A 19,841-nucleotide genomic window follows, 5' to 3' on the forward strand; every position below is an offset into this window, starting at 1 on the left:
CACAATGAGTGGCGGAACCAATAACGCTCAAGTTGTAGTTTCATTCCGGATACTTTTATTCGTGGGTCGCAGCAATGATAAACACGTGAGCGGTGTTTTGTTGCTGACAGCTGGTATCTGCAAATCTTTTTGTGCGGTGAGCGTGTACAATTAAGTTATTTATTTTATTTGTTACACGAGATATATTTAGGTCAAGCAGGAATGTTTTACAATGCGTCAGCTGCCGCCCGGAATATATGTTCTACTATTGTGAAACGCCAGGGTTATATTATAGTTCTAAGTGTTTCTTGCTTGTGTTTATTCATGGTACTTACTCTTATTATGTGCGGCATCAGAAACATCCCTTATAATTCGACATGTAAAATGTTACCATGATGACAATAGTTTCTGACAAAGTACAATTTTATTCGTAATAATATTGTCGTTTCTATTTGAAGGTAACGTTAGCCTAATTATGGTTGTGTTATAATTTTTATGTTATGACTGGGATACCATCATGTTGTATACCATCGTACTTAATATTTGCATTACCAAAGGATATTGCCATGGCATTTCTATAGTCACCAGGGTGCATTTTGAAAAATTTTCTAGTGAATTATACTGATTTACCTATTATATGATATCTTGTCTGGTTTTGCCAACTTGTTTTCTTTTCATTAGCACAGGTTTTGTATTTCTTTTTGGAATTGATTGACATCGGCCTCATTGGTCTGAGCTTATGCAACTCAGTTTTTGAGTGGAAAAAGTTCATTCAAGTTTATTAAAGGGATAGTTCACCTGAAAAAATGACTCACCCTTAAGTTGTTCCAAACCAGTATGAATTATTTTCTTTTGCGGAACACAAAAGAATATATTTTGAAGACTTTTGGTATCCAGACAGTTGACGGCACCCAATGACTTGCGTAGTATTTATTTTTCCTATTATGGAAGTCAATGGGAACTTATGCAGATTTGAGGGTTGGAAAATGACACAATTTTTACTTTTGGGTGAACTATCCGTTTAATATGGCGATTTTTGGGAAAAAATAAAATATCAGGAGCAAAATGTCCAGAACACAACATGAGGGATTTAGTGTCTGATAATGAACATATTCTCTCATTCTAACAGAACTCAAGATGACGAGGTGGGCCAGAGCAAACAACGTCCATAAAAACAAAGCAGCCGATGCCACACCATGGAAGCAGCTGAAAGCGAACAGGAATGCTGGGGAATCAGGAACTAGCGGCGGTGGTCGACACATCCAGCGAGGAGCAGGTGGAACGAAATCCAACCCGAAAAGGAAGAACGTAGAGCATAACATTGATGACGTGAATGGGTTCATGGAGTATTTAAAGCAGACCGGTCAGGAGCTGCAGAAAAAGACTCCGGCAGACCGGGACCTGAGAGAGGACGTGGCAACTGCGCTGAAGAAAGATGGACGACGAGAGCACAGACGGATAAAGAGGCAAAACGTTAAAAAGAATAATATGGTGAGGATATAAATGCATGTAACACGACTGTACATATGTGATTATTTCATATAAAGACTCATGGATTAAAGCTTCGGACATGAAGCCCTGCACATATACAAAGGCTATATATATTTATATTACTAATTCATTCCCACTTTTTGATTTAACCCTTAAACGCATACCTCGGCTCTTTAGTGGACGTCGACAGTCGACCCTTCTCCTCAATAATTTTAAAAGTTAGACATCCTTCTTAGTATTCATAAATCAATAAATTATAAACAATATAATGAGAATAAATAAAATAATGCCTGTTTTACCATTTAATTTTTTTATTTTTATGTATAGGGTCGCTAATGACCTGAGTGTGTAACCGTGTAGGTATATATTTTTTTCTGCACAACAGTAATTAAATGTTTAAAGAGTGAATCAGTGCATTTCACCTTTATTTGGCAAGGTGCCAGTGATGCACAATGATGAAGTGACATTTCTCTCATAATTCCTGCAGGTAGAAAACAAAAGAGTAGGAAGTATCATCAGCAAAACTTAAAACGTGAAGCAATTTACTGCAGAGCAAGTACTGACCGCCATCAAATAATAGTGTCACTGTCACTGATGGTGAATCTGGTTAAGAAGCTTGTCAGCGATCAAAATATTGATTTTGAAGATGTTAAAAATGAGTTTTGAGGGTATGTTGAGCACTGGGAAATGAGCTCAGAGGAGCTCTGCTACAAAATATCTGCTCAAATTGAAACCTTCCAAGCACCATGGTCACAAAATGCGTTATTTTATTCTTCTGTAATTGATGCTTTAATAACAGGAGAGTTTTATATCACAGCGACAGGTAGAGATCCATCCATGTTAGATATAGATGCATATCTAAAGACCTGGATATGTAATAATGTGTGGAGATATAGTCAGGCATTTAAGGGTATGTTTACTTGACAACGATGCACAAAAATGCCTTTGTGTACAGATGATAAAATTGTCAAAACGATCCTAGTTCTGTCAGAACCATGGAACGATTAAAAATGCTTTATTCTGCTGCCAGACCAGTAAGATGGTGATGTCACTTTGTAAAAAAACAAAACAAAAATGCACATGTGCATGACGTCACCATCTTCACATATTCGTAATATTGTAGTCTGTCTTGAAGACGATAATGGTATCTCTTTCAAAAAACGTGGACATTGAAACACTTTTTTTAAAATTTAGCTTTTTCAGGCTCCCAAAATTCTGTTGTGTAAATGAACGGCCAAAACGCATACGTTTTTAGTTTAAATTGGTGTTGGAATTTAATTCTTTTTACTAACGTTACATTAGTAAAACAATTTGCGTAAAACAAGGGAATGAATAATGTTGTACGCACAATCTGCTTAAAACAAGTAAATTATATAGTAGAATGTGCTGACGAATTAGTAGCTCTTGGGGAAAATTTTTGTCCTGCTTATCATGTGCGGGGCTCCGTTGTACGTCACACAATTCAGACATTCTTTTCATACAAATTGTGATTTAAAAACATGCTGAGTTGTGAGATAAAATTTCGTAATTACCTTTTTATTCTGTTGTAGAAACAAACTTGTATACTAAACTCTCACATTGGTTGTAGATTTGCTTTAACTGCAGGAAGCCTGGTCACGGGCTCGCCGACTGCCCAGAAGCAGATAACGATGAAGAGATGGGCCGCGGTATTTGTTATCGCTGTGGTTCAACTGAACATGAGATCCAGAGATGTCGCGCTAAAGTGGATCCTGCCATGGGTATGATTTATTGAGATATCATGCACCTAAAATGTATGAAATGTCAAACCTGCTATGATTTATCATATAAATGTTGCTGTTTTCTAGGTAATTACCCGTACGCCAAATGCTTTATCTGTGGTCAGACTGGTCATCTGTCCAAAGCCTGTCCTGACAACCCAAAAGGGCTGTATGCTGCAGGTCAGTGATTTACCCGTTTAACCCTATAAAGCCTAATGTATCATTTTTGAAAAGCATATTTAGAAGTTTACTGAAACTGTTGTACACAATCTTCTGTCTTCTGATTGATGGTTTAAACATCAATTTATGGTTAATAATTATATGGTGGTAATTAATTATATTGTATATAAAAAAATTAAGAATAACTAGTATACTTTTGTAATATTTCAAGATGAACACTTACTGTGCTGTAGCAAATTTACTTTAGCAGGTTTACTTCATAATTATTATTAGTTTTAAAATATCATGTTCAAATATGAGTGTCAAATGTCAGGCTTTTGATGAACGTTTATTTGTTCATCTGTCAATCATCATTGGATTGCATTATATTTTTTCCCCACAATAAAACTACAGAGCTTTAATAATAAAACTAAACATTTAAATATCATCTTATTAAGACATATTCTTGGGAGATATACACTCACCCAAAGGATTATTAGGAACACCTCTTCGTTTTCTCATTAATGCAATTATCTAATCAACCAATCACATGGCAGTTGTTTCAATGCATTTAGGGGTGTGGTCCTGGTCAAGACAATCTCCTGAACTCCAAACTGAATGTCAGAATGGGAAAGAAAGGTGATTTAAGCAATTTTGAGCGTGGCATGGTTGTTGGTGCCAGACAGGCCGGTCTGAGTATTTCACAATCTGCTCAGTTACTGGGATTTTCACGCACAACCATTTCTAGGGTTTACAAAGAATGGTGTGAAAAGGGAAAAACATCCAGTATGTGGCAGTCCTGTGGGCGAAAATGCCTTGTTGATGCTAGAGGTCAGAGGAGAATGGGCCGACTGATTCAAGCTGATAGAAGAGCAACTTTGACTGAAATAACCACTCGTTACAACCAAGGTATGCAGCAAAGCATTTGTGAAGACACAACACACACAACCTTGAGGCGGATGGGCTACAACAGCAAAAGACCCCACCGGGTACCACTCATCTCCACTATAAATAGGAAAAAGAGGCTACAATTTTCAAGAGCTCACCAAAATTGGAAAAATGTTACCTGGTCTGATTAGTCTTGATTTCTGAGACATTCAGATGGTAGAGTCAGAATTTGGCGTAAACAGAATGAGAACAGCTTTTGTGAGAGCTTTGTGCCCTGGATGTGCATCCCACAAATCTCCATCAACTGCAAGATGCTATCCTATCAATATGGGCCACCATTTCTAAAGAATGCTTTCAGCACCTTGTTGAATCAATGCCATCTAAATTAAGGCAGTTCTGAAGGCGAAAGGGGGTCAAACACAGTATTAGTATGGTGTTCCTAATTATCCATTAGGTGAGTGTATATGAGCCATAAAATCGGATTAATCAGATTTGCTCCTACAGTAGTCACATTCAAATCCAGACTCAAAACATGTTTAGCTATGCATTTACTGAATGAGCACAGTGCCACTGTTCGTACAACTGTTTTAACTGTATTTGTATTTTTTTTATTCTAAACTGTTTTAATTATTCTTATTAGTTTTGATTATTTTAATTTCTTCTGTGTAAAGTACTTTGAATTACCATTGTGTATGAAATGTGCTATATAAATAAACTTGCCATGTATCAAATTTGAAACTTAAAAAAAAAAACACTTACAAACTTTTAATATTGAGAGACTAACGCTTCAATAAACTGTTCCATTACAGAAGATTAGATTTTTTTCGGACTTATTTCATATGGTTAAGCAGAATATAATAGCATATCTGAATAATTTTTCAACATATGTGGTGTTTTGTTCCTGTAGGCGGTTGCTGTCGGGTTTGTGGCTCAGTGGAACACTTTCAGAAAGATTGTCCTGAACACCAGAGCTCAAGTGAGTCTCATTTCTGTTCTGAATATTTCTGTTGTTCAAGTCAAACTGAAAACAGATACAGTAAGCTCAAACTTCTTTTTTGCAGCTAATTCTATCACTCTTGGCCGGCTGTCCAATAGAATCAGCGCTGACCACGAGGACGTACATGTGCCTGTGAAGAAAGCACAACCCAAAAAAGACAAGGTGGTGGTGTTCTGATCCACAGCTGTTGGGGGGAAATCTAGAAATGGACCGTTTAACCGCTAATGTCTTCACCAATAACTGTTTGCCATGGATGTTTTTACACACAGACGTGACTCTTCCTGTCTTTAAGCCATTTACTTGCTGTAAAAAGAGCCTTGTGATGCCTGACCCTTGTGGACATCACAAATGTGCCTGATCTAAAGATTTAATTAATGGATTGTGTTTTAATGCTCAAACCTAAAAGATTGAGATAATTTGAATATGAAAAGCAGCATTTATTTACAAGACACTTTTGTATAAATATACTCTATAAAAATGGCTTTTCTGTGATGGTATATTATATTAATAGGAACAATTGTATAAATATGCATTCTCCCAATAAACTTTGGGTTTTCTCACAAAGCCACACCACAGCTATAACGATAACACGGAGGAACTATATTATTGCAGTCACTTTTAGAACGATTTTTTCCCAGCTAATGAATAAGAACATTGACAGCCAGACCACACATTAAAGTGTGTGAGCATTTAAATCGACAAGACAGCATCACACACTTAAGTTAAACAGAACATTGTCTGTTGGTGTGGACTGTAATATAGTTTTTGTTTTTTATAGTAATCGTTCTTGGTGTGATTGGGCCTTAAAAACAATATGCTGAGATAGATACTTCTTAAAATTGCTTAAAGGGTTAATTCACACAGAAAGGACCCTCTATTGACAGCCATTCTTTTTTTTATTTTATATGAATAAAAGCCTGAATTAAATCTAATCCTCATATAAAGCGATTAAGTCTTCAGAAAATTTGGACTAAACCACTCACTTCATATGGATTAGTTTTAGATATCATTTTTAAAGTGTCAGTTGCACGGCTGTCGATGGAGGAACAAAGCTCTCAGATTTCATCAAAAAGATAATGATTTGTTTTCTGAAGGTGAACAAAAGTCTCACGAGTTTAGAACGGCCACAGAATTTAAAAAATAATAATAATTGCGACTTTATCTCACAATTGCGAGATATGAAGTCAGAATTGTGAGAAATAAAGTTGCAAATGTGAGATATAAAGTCACAATTCTAAAAATTAAAGTCGCAATTCTGAGATCTAAAGTCGCTAGTCACAATTTAAAGAAATAAAGTCAAAATTCTGAGAAAGAAAAAGACAAAATTGAGACTTAATCTCACAATTCTGACTATTTTCTCATAATTGGGAGTTTACGTCTAGCTATTGCGACTTTAGTTCTCAGAATTGCGACTTTAATTTTTAGAATTGTGACTTTTTAGAATTGTGAGATGTAAACTTGTAATTGCGAGTTATCAGGCCAATTCTAAGGGGAAAAAATACTCATTTTCTTCCCCCTCAGAATAGTTTATATCATGCATTTCTGACTTTATATCAATCAATTCTGACTATATATCTCGCAATTCTTACTTTATAACACCCGATACTGACTATATCTCGCAATTCTGACTTTATAACACACAATTGCGACATATCAGGCAATTCTGACTTTATATCTCGCAATTGTGATAAATAGTTTTTTTTTTCATCAAGTGGCGGAAACAAGCTTCCACATGAGGGTGTTATTAATGACAGATGTGGGGGTGAACTATCCCTTTAAACATGACAGTCGCCATGGTAACCTTAAATAAAAGATAGTCCTAGAAGCACAATGTTGCGCATCAGAACTCGGTGTTAAGTACATCTCTCTCCAGAAAGGAAATGCAGGACATTGCCGTCTCTTCCATAGATTTGGACCAGCCTGCTAGGTTTCCCTCCACATAGGGCAGCACTCCAGAGGTCACCTGGTTGTAGTATGACACCTAGAAATGCAGCCAGAAATGTTCCGATTCAGCAGAAAACTATTTTATTGTTTTTATTGAGTTTCAGATGTTATAGTTGGTACCTTGCAGGTTAAAAAACCAATTTCGTGAATGAGGAATCCTGCACATTTAGCTTCGCTCCGAATGGAGTTCTCCTCAGATGGAACTGTTGCCACGGTGACGGACCGGAGCGCTATGACATATGGGTCTCTGTGAGAACAAAAATACATTTTGAGCTTCACATTTAAGTCTTGTTCACCCAAAAATGAATCATGTTAACTATGGAGTCATACCCATTTTTGCAGGGTTGCCTTTTAGACAACAGGAACACGAAATCACGACTTTTATCTCCGTTAACTGTGGCGCATTTTATGTGATAAATGGTTTCCTCCTCATCTGCTTTCTCCACCTCTTCACAGCTCCTGGAGGAAACACGGACGTATGCAGATGATGAGAAACACAATTTTAAATACGATTGCAAAACTTTTAACAGAAAGAGGGATACAGATCGCCTACAGATAGTTCTTGTCCCACTGTGGCCGTAACCGCAGGTCAGCGAGCAGCGAGAACGCGTGAAAAGCCGATGTTTTGACTTCCATCTCAACTCTTAAGCACAACATATCTGCTTCCTCATGCACGTAAACCCCTACCTGTAAAACACAGTATTTAAGCACTGACTAGGCATATTTAGGTGCATAATACTAATGTAATATAATAATATCACATAATAATCATTTGTCTCATTTATATAGCACTTAGAAACAGAAACATAGTGATGACCTTATCGTTGATGTTACTGGCCTCCCATCCCTGTTTTCCAGCCAAGACTGTGAGAGCCGCCACGTTGTTATACCCCAAATACACCTGCAGAGGGCAGAGATGTTAAAGTTTTTTTTCTTCAGACATGCAATATGAAGAACTAGAACCCATTATATGAAAAGTAGGTACTTCTTGTGAATAAGGGATTACTAAAAAAGTATGTTGTATATAAACTACTCAGCCAAAAAGTCACTGTTTGGATTTCAGAAGGCAAATGCTTAAGAGTCTATGACTGGATCATTATTTCAGTGATTAATGTCTCTATCATGTGTTATATGTTTGGCAACAGTTCTTCTAACCCTAATTGAGTGTGTTGCTTTTCATTTCTTAAACAACCATGTTTGAGACACATCATGGCCATATTCCAGGATGACAATGTCAAGATTCATGAGGCTCTGATTGTGAAAGAATGGTTGTGAGGATCATGAAGAATCATTTTCACACGTGATTCATTGAGAGACTTTGGGATGTGCTGGAGGAGACTTTACAGAGTGCTGGACTCTTGCATTGACATGTATGCACTTTTTTTATTGGATCAGACCTCCATAAGTGACATTTTTACACAAAACTGACCGCTGAAATCAACTCGTATTGTTTTAAAAATGTATCACTGCAATGTCATTTGCAAAGCCGCAGCATAATTTGATCAAACAAACTGTATATATTTTTAAATTAGCAGTATCAACGCTTTATTATGTTTTATTCTGTATGTATCCAATGACTATTTTAAGCTGATTATTTATTTAAATAGTTACCTACCTGATTACTTCTGTCCCAAGGAACAGAAATTGGTCCCTCATCTCTTGAGTACAGAATGTGTTTTCTGGGGGAAATAAATTTGGAACGTTTCCTAAACAATTCGGCATGTTTCCAAGAAAAGAAAAAAAGACTGTGCAAAAGGTACCTGGCCATGCGAATTCTCTTCCTGACAATAGCACCAAGAAATCGTCTTTCTCCATCCTGAAAAAAATAAATGATATGATTTATGTGCCTTTAATGAGTGTTAGAGCTATTGTATATAAACTTGTATATAATATTAATCATGCTATCGTGTTGTTGAATGTGTAGATAACTCACACGAGTTGTGTAGGTGACATCAGGAAAGGTCTGTTGCTCACCATCACGTCTTGGGATGTAATAAATCATTGAGGCGCTGTTGATGTGTCTTGGTGTTCCCTCATTCCACTCCTTACAGTTATACGCCTCCACACGAACACCCACCTCCACACTGATCGCAGAACAGGAGAGCAATGAATTCAAAATATACCTCTGCTTATTATGTTGTAATGAAGTCAAAATGGACCCGATTTTATTGTGAGAAGTGTGCAGCGATGTGGTGTGGCGACGACCAAACATGCCATATTGCAAATGCATGTTGTCTTTAAACTTTTGCTGATAATTTACTCACCCCCATGTCATCCAAAATGTCCACATCTTTCTTTCCTCAGTCGAAAAGAAATTAAGGTTTTTGATGAAAACATTCCAGGATTTTCTCCATATAATGGACTTCATTGGGAACCAAACGGTTCAAGGTCCAAATGAGAGTTTCAGTGCAGCTTCAAAGGGCTTTAAACGACACCAGACGATGAATAAGGGTCTTATCTAGCAAAACGATCGCTTATTTAAAAAATAAATAAAAAAAAACTTAGTTTTATAAGCACAAATTCTCGCCTTGCTCTGTTTTGTGATTCACGTTCGTGACTCTCCTGTTCGAACTCGTTCTTCAAAGCGAATAAATGTTTTTTCGAGTCATTTGGTTCATTCAATGAACCAAATGACTCGAAAAAAGATTTGTTACTTCGTTCATCAGCAAAATGATTTTTCGACAGAAGAAAGAAAGACATGGACATCTTGGATGACATGGGGGTGAGTAAATTATCAGGAAAAGTTTTTTTAAAAGTGAACTACTCCTTTAAAGGGATAGTTAACCCAGAAATGAAAATTTCGTCTTCATTTACTCACCCTCAAGTTGTTCCAAACTTGTATGAGTTTCTTTCTCCTGTTGAACACAAAAAAAATGTTATTTAAAAGAATGTTGGAGCTTGGAAACCAGACAGTTGACCTTAGCCATTGACTTCCATCGTGTTTTTTTGTCCTAATATGGTAGTCAATGGCTACCGACAACTGTTTAATTGAAAACATTCTTCAAAATATCTTCTTTTGTGTTCAACAGAAGAAACTCATACAGGGTTTGGAACAGCATGACGGTGAGTAAATTCATTCATTTTGGGTGAACTATCCCTTTAACAGTTTAATGCATGAAAAGAAGGTAATTTTGTTCAGGATTGCACTTCTATAACAGTCAGGTAAGGTTTATGTAGATACTTTACCTGGTCTGAAAGGCATTATTGACCATGGCTTTGAACACCAGTCTGTCACCGACACTGGACGGACCTCGGAAACGGAACATATCCACAGCTCCAAGAGAGGGATAGTAGCCACACAAACGACTAGAACAACAAAAACATGTAGGATGAAAAACACATACTGGTACATTGGTAATGGTCAAAACACCATTCAAACTGCTTGCTACGGATGCGAAAAATGCAGAAAATCGTACCTGATTTGATTTTTTTTAAGACAAACAAAAGTTTCGGAGGCGGTGTACAAGTGTGATTGACATAACATTCAACAGTCAATGTCAATTTGAAACTTTATTTCTTAATATTATCCATAATATAATAATATTCAAAATATTATCCTATACAATTATCGTAGCTGATTGTTTTGGTTTGGCTTAGAATAATTAATACAAGACATTATTCATACCTAAAAAAAAAATCGATGTGAAAAACCCTTCCGGAACCAAAACCTGTCACTGTTGCACAATTATAACATCCAGCATGAACGCACAAGCATACCTGGCTGCTACTGTAGCCACATTCTCCATCCAAGCCATGATCTGTCCTCCAAACGTGTTTCCATGGTGATTAGCGTGTGGCGGCAGGACCAGCTCGATGCTCTCGACCCGTGTGTGCTCGGTCGACACCAAGGGCGCGATGGGTCTCCTGCTATACAGTCCTGAAATGCCAACAAATGCTGTTTAGCATGCAGTTTATCAGCTGCAACATCAGCGGTTGTTTCCACAACACAATGAAGTTATTGGTATAGTTCAATCCCCTGAAGTAAGCTAAGGGTGTGACTGTTATAATTGCTCATAGACTACATTCACACTGTAATAGTCAGGTTACAGACAGGGCTTAAAGGGATAGTACACCCAAGTAAGACTTGCGCTCATCTTCGGAACACAAATCATGATCTTTTTAATGAAATCTGAGCGCTTTCTGTCCCTCCATTGACACTTCAAAAGGTTCATGAAGAGATCGTAAAACTAATCCATATGAATTGAGTGGTTTAGTCCAAACAGTGTCGACAGTCAGATCAGACTAGATTCCAATCGGACACACAGTTAATCACTTTTGCCTGCAGTCTGCAGTAGATCACTAGATTCAGCAACATTACCAGCCATGACACTTCATTACTACACCACACACACCATCTCAGAGCCTCAAAAATAGACTCAAGTATACAAGTAAAGCACTTACCCTTGTCTTGAAGATTGTAATAGTCCTTGATGAGGCTTTTGAAGGACTCTTCGTTGTAGAGACGGAGCCGTCGCCTCTCTGAAGCCAGTGAATGTTCCAGCATTCCCTCTGCGGAGCCCTGAACGTCCAAGGGTCTCAGAGACACCTGAAGAACCATGAAAGAAAATTTAAAGGGGCATTCCAAAGATGAATGTGTATTTAAAATGGGTAATTTATGTAGAAGAAATGTGAAATTATTTTTTTTAATTTGGAGCTTTCTAGACTGAGAAAAGACTTTGTGGATGAATATGTGGATGAAGGACAACAACTCCCAGAATGCATTTGCTTCGCTGCCCTAGGAGGCCACGCCTACCACTAATATCTCAGTAGGTAAACAACAGTCTAACGCCGCCTTCACACTGGCAGTTGAAATCAGCTCCGATGCGGCTGCGAAACGACCGGAAGTCATTCATTTCCTATGGAGATTCGCAGACCGCATGGGAATGGGTCCGAAACGGGTCCGACCGAGTGCGGTGCGAAGAAAATCGTGTCCGTTGGTCATCCGGATACGTTCAAAAATTTGAACTCTTGCGAAAAGCTACGGACGGTTCCTATCCGACAATTCCAGCGGAAGTTGACCGTTGCTATGGTACTGATAAACAAACCTGAATTATTAACTTTTAATAAAATAAATATTGATTTCATAACGATAAGTTGTCATGTCATTTTTTATTTTCATGACTTTCTAACGTTTATAAGGGCAGTTAATACAATTAAACTGAAGGTAGACATTAAACTATTGACCACTATATCACATTTTTTAGCCAACCTGACATGTCAACGTCCTGAGCAACTTTCCTCACGCAGCATAATAACCCTCATCAGAGAGATCATTCAGAACTGACAGAATCAACTTTTAATCTCTCCGCCATTTTTGTTCTACCCGCGTCCGACGCTTTTCACTGTGTAGTACGACGTCCGCTGGGAACGTATTGCGTGTTACGGAGCTGATTTAAACTGCCAGTGTGAAGGCGGCGTAACAAGTGATTCTCCGTGATAAGTCTGTCCGAAAATGTGTTTCGATCGCCCAAAAAAGCTGTAACTTACATGTAAGCGATGCATGGCGACTGCAGAAATTAAAAGCTGAATCCCGGACATCGACGGCCGGACATGTCCAGGAAAAAGAGGATGGCAACCCCTACCACTCAGCTTTCTCCACAGAACAAGAGCCTGCTAGCTTAGCGTCCAAAAAAGATGTGTAATCCCAAGCCTCCATAATGCATCCGTCTGCGTGTTGTTCAGTACCTTCGTCAATATTTTCAAAACGTTTCTGCCAGTGAAATCAAACGCACTGGCACTGATCTGTGATAGGTCTGTTAGCGCATTAGGTCCAACCCCCTATGGGCGGGTTTGAAAGGGTGGGATCTTGTGCTTGTAGTTTTTCCAGAAATCCCCCTCTCTTACACTTCCTCCTACAATGACGTAAAATAACGATTTTTGCGTCATTGTAGGAGGAAGTGAAAAAGGTAAATAGAAGACTTCTCTCGTCTCACGGGAAAATGAGAGAGTGTTGCACGAACTGGGTTTCTAACAATAGAAAGCTTAATGCAAATGGATGGAGTTACCCTTTAAGGGTAATTTAAGTATATCAAAGATAAGTATTTTTATATCAAATATTTAAGTATATTTTAAGATAAAAGTATATCAAAAAGTCAAAGCATAAGAGAAAATATTTCACAGCACATGTATGACTCTTTTTGGAGCCATTCAAATGTTGTTTGGGATCATGCTCTGTGGCTGGGGTTTGATAAGAAATTTCGAATTAAAAAGTAATTCGAACTCGGAGCTCAAGCCGCGCCTCGGGTTCAAGCCTCCTCCAAGGACAGCAAGACAAGTTAGTTTACTATTAACCTTCAAGGTTGAATGGTCAGGCAAACTAGTGAATATGCTGATTTGTACTCTCACTTGTGATCAATTTAATGTGTCCTTGCTAAATAAAAGTATTATTTTCTTTAAAAACGAATCTTACTGACCCCAAACTTTAGATCGATAGTGGAATACTTAGATCTGAGTGGGCTTAATTTCCCCCAAATTCTAGAGTGTATTCTTTGCAGAGCCGTTCCCCCACCTTGTGCGTTCCTGACGTTTTGGCGACGAATGTGGAGAAGGCCACACAAACCCTCTTCGTCAGCCCGCTGAGCACCTCCTGTACTGTTACATAGATGCCCACCTGATAAAACACTGGCCTGATCAGACACCGGGATGCTTTATAGTTATTCGATTAATATTTAATACTGTGTGAATGCTTTTCATCTTGTTTTACCTCCATACTCGTGTTGAAAGCCCTGTTAACTCTGGCTTTTATATTGATAACTTGCCCAACCCTGAAATACAGAGAGATATGATTGATTATGATATGATAAGAGATTAATTACCACATAATGATATGAGATAGTTCACTACAACTAAAGCTTGTCCTACCTGACCTTAAAAGCAGTTCACGATAACTAAAAGTTATGATAACGATAGTTCTAAAAATCATTCAAAATACAAAAGAGTGCACACCACACATGATAACACAGAGAAAAGATATCGTTTGAAACACTTTCAATCAACGCCATTTTTTTTTTCCAGCTGATGAACGATTAAAACTTTGACAGCCAATCAGAATCCATCCTGCTTTAGCTCGAGCGTTTAAAGGGCAAACGACACTCGATATCGTCTGCTGGTGTGGATGCTAAATAGTTATCGTTATGATTATAGACAGTTATCGTTCTTTATGTGAACAGGCCTTAATCCTATCTTTAAAATCCGAATGATGTTGTTTCATGATCAACAAGGAATAGATAGTCTACGAGATGGGACACACAAACGTTACCTTACGGTCTCTTCAAACTGAATATCATCCATGGAAGCCGTTACACACGCCATTCCTGCATGTCTTTCAGCTTAAAAGAAGACATGAAGAATGATTTATTACACTAACCACTATATATGAACCCCCAACGGTGGGTAACGCTGTTCTTACTGTGTTCAACTTTATTTATATTTCATGGTGTGTCTAACTGGAGCAGAAACAGGAGATGAAGAGGACGCGTTAAATCATTAATGCTTGTCTTCCTCAAGCCCCTTCCCACAGTGGCGGACACAAATGGACTCATGCGAGATTTGAGGGTGAAAGGTGTATGGATGTTAGTTACCTTCTTTGTTCATAAAGTCCAAAGTTGACCGCTTATCTCAACCTATTCTGATGGCTTGATAACACAGGTTGTTTTGGAAAATAGGCAGATCAATCAAGAGCTTGTTGTTGTTGTTTTTTAAGATTCATGTAAATTTATTTTAATATTTCACATTTAGAATAATTGAATAATGACAATAAGTAATATTTTATATTTAATATAATTAGAATAATGATAATACAACATATTTAATAGATCTAGAATAGTTTAATAATTATGCTAAATATTTTAATTATGCCTATATAATATATTTTATTATATAATTAATTAATTATTTATAATATATAAATTATTTAATAACATTTATTTAGAATAACAAGACATACTTTAATTATTTAAAATGATTAAATAATAATATTAACATACTCAAAAAATCTGAATCTTACAGAATTTTAATCTTACAGAATAAAGGCTGATATTTGTAATTTATATTTAACTAACATATTTAACTAAATATATTTATTGATATTTAACTAATATCAACTAATTTATATTTAATTAATAGTCTTAATAGCAACAAAATACACATTCAGACTGAATGATTCCACTCTGTTGGTCTAGCTTGAAATATGAAATATAAACTGAATTATAAAAAAATTATCAAATGAATTAAAACACCACCAACAACAAGCCATTAGTGTTCTGTACCAGTTCTGACAGGGGCATGGTCTGACTTTTGACTTCAAAATAAAATAATATTTGTATACAAATCGAAAATAATTCATACAAACACATACAGATCATTATTATTCAAAAACAAAACATTAGATAATTTAACTGAAAAGAAGTTGTTACTTCTGAATAAATCTCACAAATGTTGAGATGAAAAGTCATGATAAAAGAGAGCATACCCATTCAATAAATGTGTAAAGGGAATCAAACAAGCAACCTCCACAGCCCCGCTCACCTGCCAGACAGGCGATTGTGTCCATCCACTTCAGCAGCTGTCCTGCACCCAGCTCTCCCTGGTGGTTAGCATGGCAGAGCAGGATGGACTGGCACATCTGCACCTCTCCCGGGCCGGACCCGTTCCTCCGTTCCTTCCCATGGGATCGGTCCGTGTCTAATACTCTTCTTGACCAGTTCTGATCCATGAAGCCTTGCTCAGAGACGTGTAGTATTGAATGATGGGAGGTCAGTTTGTTCCTTATCAGGGCCGACACCAGGTGACCTCAACTCTGGCCAACTTGGACGCTCTGTGGGATAATGATGTGCACCAAACAGTCAAGCTGAATACCTGAGCTAAGCTGCAGGACACCATATCTGCACACAAACCACCTGTGCCATTTTATGACGCATGGATTGTGATGTAATCACTGTGTGTGTGTGTGTATAATTAACATGTGAGAGCCATAAAGTGTGGACTGATATATTATGGCAGAATTGAGGAGCTCGGTTGCAAGCAAGAAAGACACCAAGAAAAAACTAACAATGTGTGCACACTGACGCATAATAACGTTGTGCTTGTTCTAAACACTTCAGTTATTGCCTGTCAATGTTTTTTTTCACTCATTAACTGAAATAAAAATCACTCTTAAAGTAGTTCACTTTTTAAAAAAAAAACTTTTGCTGATAATTTACTCACCCCCATGTCATTCTTTCTTCAGTCGAAAATAAATTAAGTTTTTTGATGAAAACATTCCAGGATTTTCTCCATATAATGGACTTCATTGGGTGCTAAATGATTCAAGGTCCAAATGAGAGTTTCAGTGCAGCTTCAAAGGGCTTTAAATGACACCAGACGATGAATAAGGGTCGTATCTAGCGAAACGATCTGTAATTAAAAAAATTACGTTTTATAAGCACAAATGCTCGCCTTGCTCTGTTCTGTGATGCGCGTTCGTGACTCTCCTGTTCAAACTGAACAAATCTTTTTTCAAGTCATGACTCGAAGGGTCATAGCTGGTAAGACCCTTATTCATCGTCTGGTGTTGTTTAAAGCCCTTTGAAGCTGCATTGTAACTCTCATTTGGACAATAAACTGTTTGGTTTCCAATGAAGTCCATTATATGGAGAAAATCCTGGAATGTTTTCATCAAAAACCTTAATTTCTTTTCAAATGAAGAAAGAAACACATGGACATCTTGGATTACATGAGGGTGAGTAAATTATCAGCAAAAGTTTTTTTTAAAAGTGAACTACTCCTTTAAAGTGATGTGTCTGACGTAAAATAATGACCAATGTTTTTGAAACAAAAAAGCTTGTTGAATTGCACTGAAAAAAACTATGCATTGCATTGACCCAGTTTGCGTTTTAAGTCATTGCATTTTTATGGGCTGTAATTCAACATGGTTGTATATTTGAACTGAATATTTCAATTCAACACATTTCACACGTTTTCATTATTAAAAATTCAACAACCCATTTTCACCTTTCAGATTTCACTTCCAAAATAATACAACCCATAATATTCGACAGGGAATTTTCGGTCCATTTTATTTCGCTTTACAAATTCGCCTCCACAAATTCAGTGGATCATATTCGACAGTAGCAACACTTCCTTCAAAAACACACGAACACACACAACAGAGTCTCCAAAGCGTCATGAGAGATGGCGTTAAATGACCTCATGATGTCTCAAAACACATAACATTACAATAATAATCAACATAAACAACCAACGCATTCTCATCCCAAAGCGCCATATACAACGCTTTTGCAAAAGCGTAAATATCCAACGCACATGGCACCCTTTAACGTCTAATGAGACGCTTCGGTTATGGTTAAGTTTAGGTATGGTGTAGGGTAAGGGTTAGACCACTAGGGGGCGCCTTCTGCCCAAATATATCTGCGTCTCATTTGACGTTAAAGGGTGCCATGTGCGTTGGATATTTACGCTTTTGCAAAAGCGTCCTATATGGCGCTTTGGGATGAAACAACTTACCGAGCTCTAGTTTTACCCCCGGACTGCTACAGATAAATTTCAAAGTTGTTATGGCGCTTTTTCACTGCTGGTACGGCTCAGTAAGTTTCGGCTCGGCGCGGCACGGTTTGGCTCGCTTCGCTTTTCCACTGCGTGGTTTGGCTCGGCTCGACACGGCACGCTTCGCTTTAGCTTGGTTGCTTTTCCACTGCAGTTAGTACCGCCTCAAAGTGGGTGGGATTAGTTTAAAAGCATTCGCTACAGCGGTGGCTGTTACTGGCTATTTAAATCTAGCGGGTTTGGTTTCTCGCGTTGCAAATACAATGGTAGTGACGATTCTCTCTGACCAATCAGTGATCTGCAGTGATTCACGTCACATTTTAGTACCAGTACGGTACGCTAACCTCAACAGACAAGGTACCATTTAAAGCGAGCCAAAGCAAGCCGTACCGTACCGTACCATGCAGTGGAAATGCGTCATAAGTGAGCCGAGCCGTACCGTACCATGCTGTGGAAATGCGCCAAAGCGTGCCATACCGAACCGTACCATACCATGCAGTGAAAAAGTGCCATTAGTGTTGACACAGAAACGCATAAATCCGAGTAAAATAAAACATAAAATTATTTAACGGCGTCTCTTGTGACGCTGTGCCGACGCTGCTGTGTTTTGAAGGAGGCGTGGCTTTGGCGATGCGGGATCTCAGGCTTTCAAAGCTAGCTTGCTATTGCTAGCCTCTCTGAAATTGCCTACCCTACCTTTAATAACACATCCAATCACACACACAAAAACAAACAAACGAAATGATCTGACAGTCTGTTAAACAGCAATGAGAAGCTTTATATCAGTATAGTATATACAAAACTTCTCTGTGTATTTACAAAAGTCAACACAAGGTAGAAAATGAACACTTCACAAAATCAAAAATTAAACATCAAATAAGTCAAATGAAAAAAAAAAACACTTATGATAGGGTCTCTTGTCATCAGGCAAACATCTGGGGCAAAAAAGGGCAAATGTTATTACAAATAAACACGAAAACACCTCAGATATTGTACAGTATTGTTTTAAATAATTCACAGAGACACAGATTAATCAGATCCCCAAGCTATAAAAAAAATTCACGTGTATATATATTTTTTTTAAATTTCGCAATAATAATATTAATAATAATAATAATTCCACTTGAAATAAAAAAAAAAGCAAAGCAAATCACAGTTTCTCCGGGTGACACAACAACGGCTGTATAAATAAGTTGATTATTAGAATGACAGATGTACGGAATTATAATTCCCATCCATGTGCCCCTCCTCTAAATGGACCAGTCTCCTTTTCCCATAAAATCGTCCTTGCTTCCCGTATTCACATGCAAAGATTTTCACAAAGAAAACGTTGTAATATAAGAGCAGTAAACGCTGTATCTGTGTACGTCACGTGATTAGAAGTATTTTCAAAACATGATAGAAATATGCTTGACGATCTTGTGTAGTTGCTCAGTTCAGTTCTGGAGGACGTCCCGTTCGCGTCCCCAAATTAAAATGGCAAAACGGTGCACAATGGGTTTTTTTAAGTGTACATATGGAATGGCTGTTCTTCGTAGGCATCGTCCTGAAAAATAAAAATCTCCTCTATATACAGACAAAACTCCAGGGTGTTGATCAGACTGCATTGGAGGAGCACAGATGTCTGCAGGACGAAATGATAAATTACAGACGTCAGTTGGAATTACATACACATCTCCGTTAGCGACAGCTCGGCCAGTTTCAATAAAATACGAATCAAACTCTCTCGCCGATGACACGAAGACAATTATGAATCAATTACAGTGCGTGCTTGCTGGGAAATTTGTATCATTGTGTTTCTGCACAAGGTAACCTGATCTGTCATTTTACGAGCTCGACCCCCATTGCATCTCAAGTGTTTCCTTCGATAAATACATTTACGTAGATCTGTCCATTTACATCATATTTCATGAAAATATGATTTGTTTTCGTTAAAAACAGAGTACAAGTCCATAGTCTTTCTTTCAAGCTCGTACAAGGATCAATATACGTCCTATCATACACACATGCACATGTAATTCTGAATGTACACCCACATATATACACAAAGATATACGTAAATATAGACAGGTTGTTGGTTCGTCATTCTCGCCCCAGCGTTG

The 19,841-nt window shown here is 37.7% G+C and overlaps 3 protein-coding genes across 5 annotated transcripts in view; 1 reads left to right on the forward strand and 2 right to left on the reverse strand.

Annotated features, from left to right (window-relative positions):
• Positions 1-2: 2 nt before the first annotated feature.
• On the forward strand, positions 3-5,552 carry zcchc9 (zinc finger, CCHC domain containing 9). Its single transcript, XM_089126344.1, has 6 exons — positions 3-136; positions 1,109-1,470; positions 3,059-3,209; positions 3,297-3,389; positions 5,164-5,232; positions 5,318-5,552. Exons 2-6 carry the CDS (start codon positions 1,117-1,119, stop codon positions 5,428-5,430), a joined length of 780 nt encoding a protein of 259 aa, XP_088982470.1. The 5' UTR covers positions 3-136; positions 1,109-1,116; the 3' UTR covers positions 5,431-5,552.
• Positions 5,524-16,085, reverse strand: acot12 (acyl-CoA thioesterase 12). Of its 3 annotated transcripts, XM_039675909.2 has the most exons (15): positions 15,724-16,085; positions 14,456-14,525; positions 13,901-13,961; positions 13,706-13,807; positions 11,599-11,743; positions 10,915-11,074; positions 10,384-10,503; positions 9,131-9,281; positions 8,958-9,013; positions 8,813-8,876; positions 8,015-8,098; positions 7,751-7,884; positions 7,528-7,656; positions 7,318-7,444; positions 5,524-7,234 (listed from the first exon to the last, which is right to left on the reverse strand). In XM_039675909.2, exons 1-15 carry the CDS (start codon positions 15,908-15,910, stop codon positions 7,094-7,096), a joined length of 1,731 nt encoding a protein of 576 aa, XP_039531843.2. In that variant the 5' UTR covers positions 15,911-16,085; the 3' UTR covers positions 5,524-7,093. The 3 variants fall into 3 exon arrangements, with proteins under 3 accessions (XP_039531843.2, XP_039531844.2, XP_088982468.1); XM_039675910.2 differs by lacking the exon at positions 14,456-14,525 and having other exon boundaries at positions 15,724-15,812; XM_089126342.1 differs by lacking the exons at positions 14,456-14,525; positions 15,724-16,085 and adding an exon at positions 14,059-14,413.
• A 2,406-nt stretch (positions 16,086-18,491) lies between these two features.
• The window catches only part of ssbp2b (single stranded DNA binding protein 2b), a 97,004-nt gene continuing 95,654 nt past the window's right edge, over positions 18,492-19,841 (reverse strand). Inside the window, exon 17 of the mRNA XM_039675912.2 lies at positions 18,492-19,841. This exon is cut by the window's right edge and continues 217 nt beyond it. The gene's annotated coding sequence lies outside the window, so the exon portion shown is untranslated.

The sequence above is a fragment of the Pimephales promelas genome, chromosome 23 (assembly GCF_988280905.1).
Source record: "Pimephales promelas chromosome 23, fPimPro1.hap1.1, whole genome shotgun sequence".
Classification (NCBI taxonomy): Eukaryota; Metazoa; Chordata; class Actinopteri; order Cypriniformes; family Leuciscidae; genus Pimephales; species Pimephales promelas.

Bases quoted from the DNA above. Each gene is read 5' to 3' on its own strand.
- zcchc9 (XM_089126344.1), top strand. From the start codon at position 1,117: ATGACGAGGTGGGCCAGAGCAAACAACGTCCATAAAAACAAAGCAGCC. The intron at 3,210-3,296 runs GTATGATTTATT...GCTGTTTTCTAG, and splicing joins TAAAGTGGATCCTGCCATGG to GTAATTACCCGTACGCCAAA. The intron at 3,390-5,163 runs GTCAGTGATTTA...TTGTTCCTGTAG, and splicing joins AAAAGGGCTGTATGCTGCAG to GCGGTTGCTGTCGGGTTTGT.
- acot12 (XM_039675909.2), bottom strand. From the start codon at position 15,910: ATGGATCAGAACTGGTCAAGAAGAGTATTAGACACGGACCGATCCCAT. The intron at 9,282-10,383 runs GTAAAGTATCTA...TTCTGCGATCAG, and splicing joins AATAATGCCTTTCAGACCAG to TGTGGAGGTGGGTGTTCGTG. The intron at 8,099-8,812 runs GTAGGTAACTAT...TGCCCTCTGCAG, and splicing joins CTTGGGACAGAAGTAATCAG to GTGTATTTGGGGTATAACAA.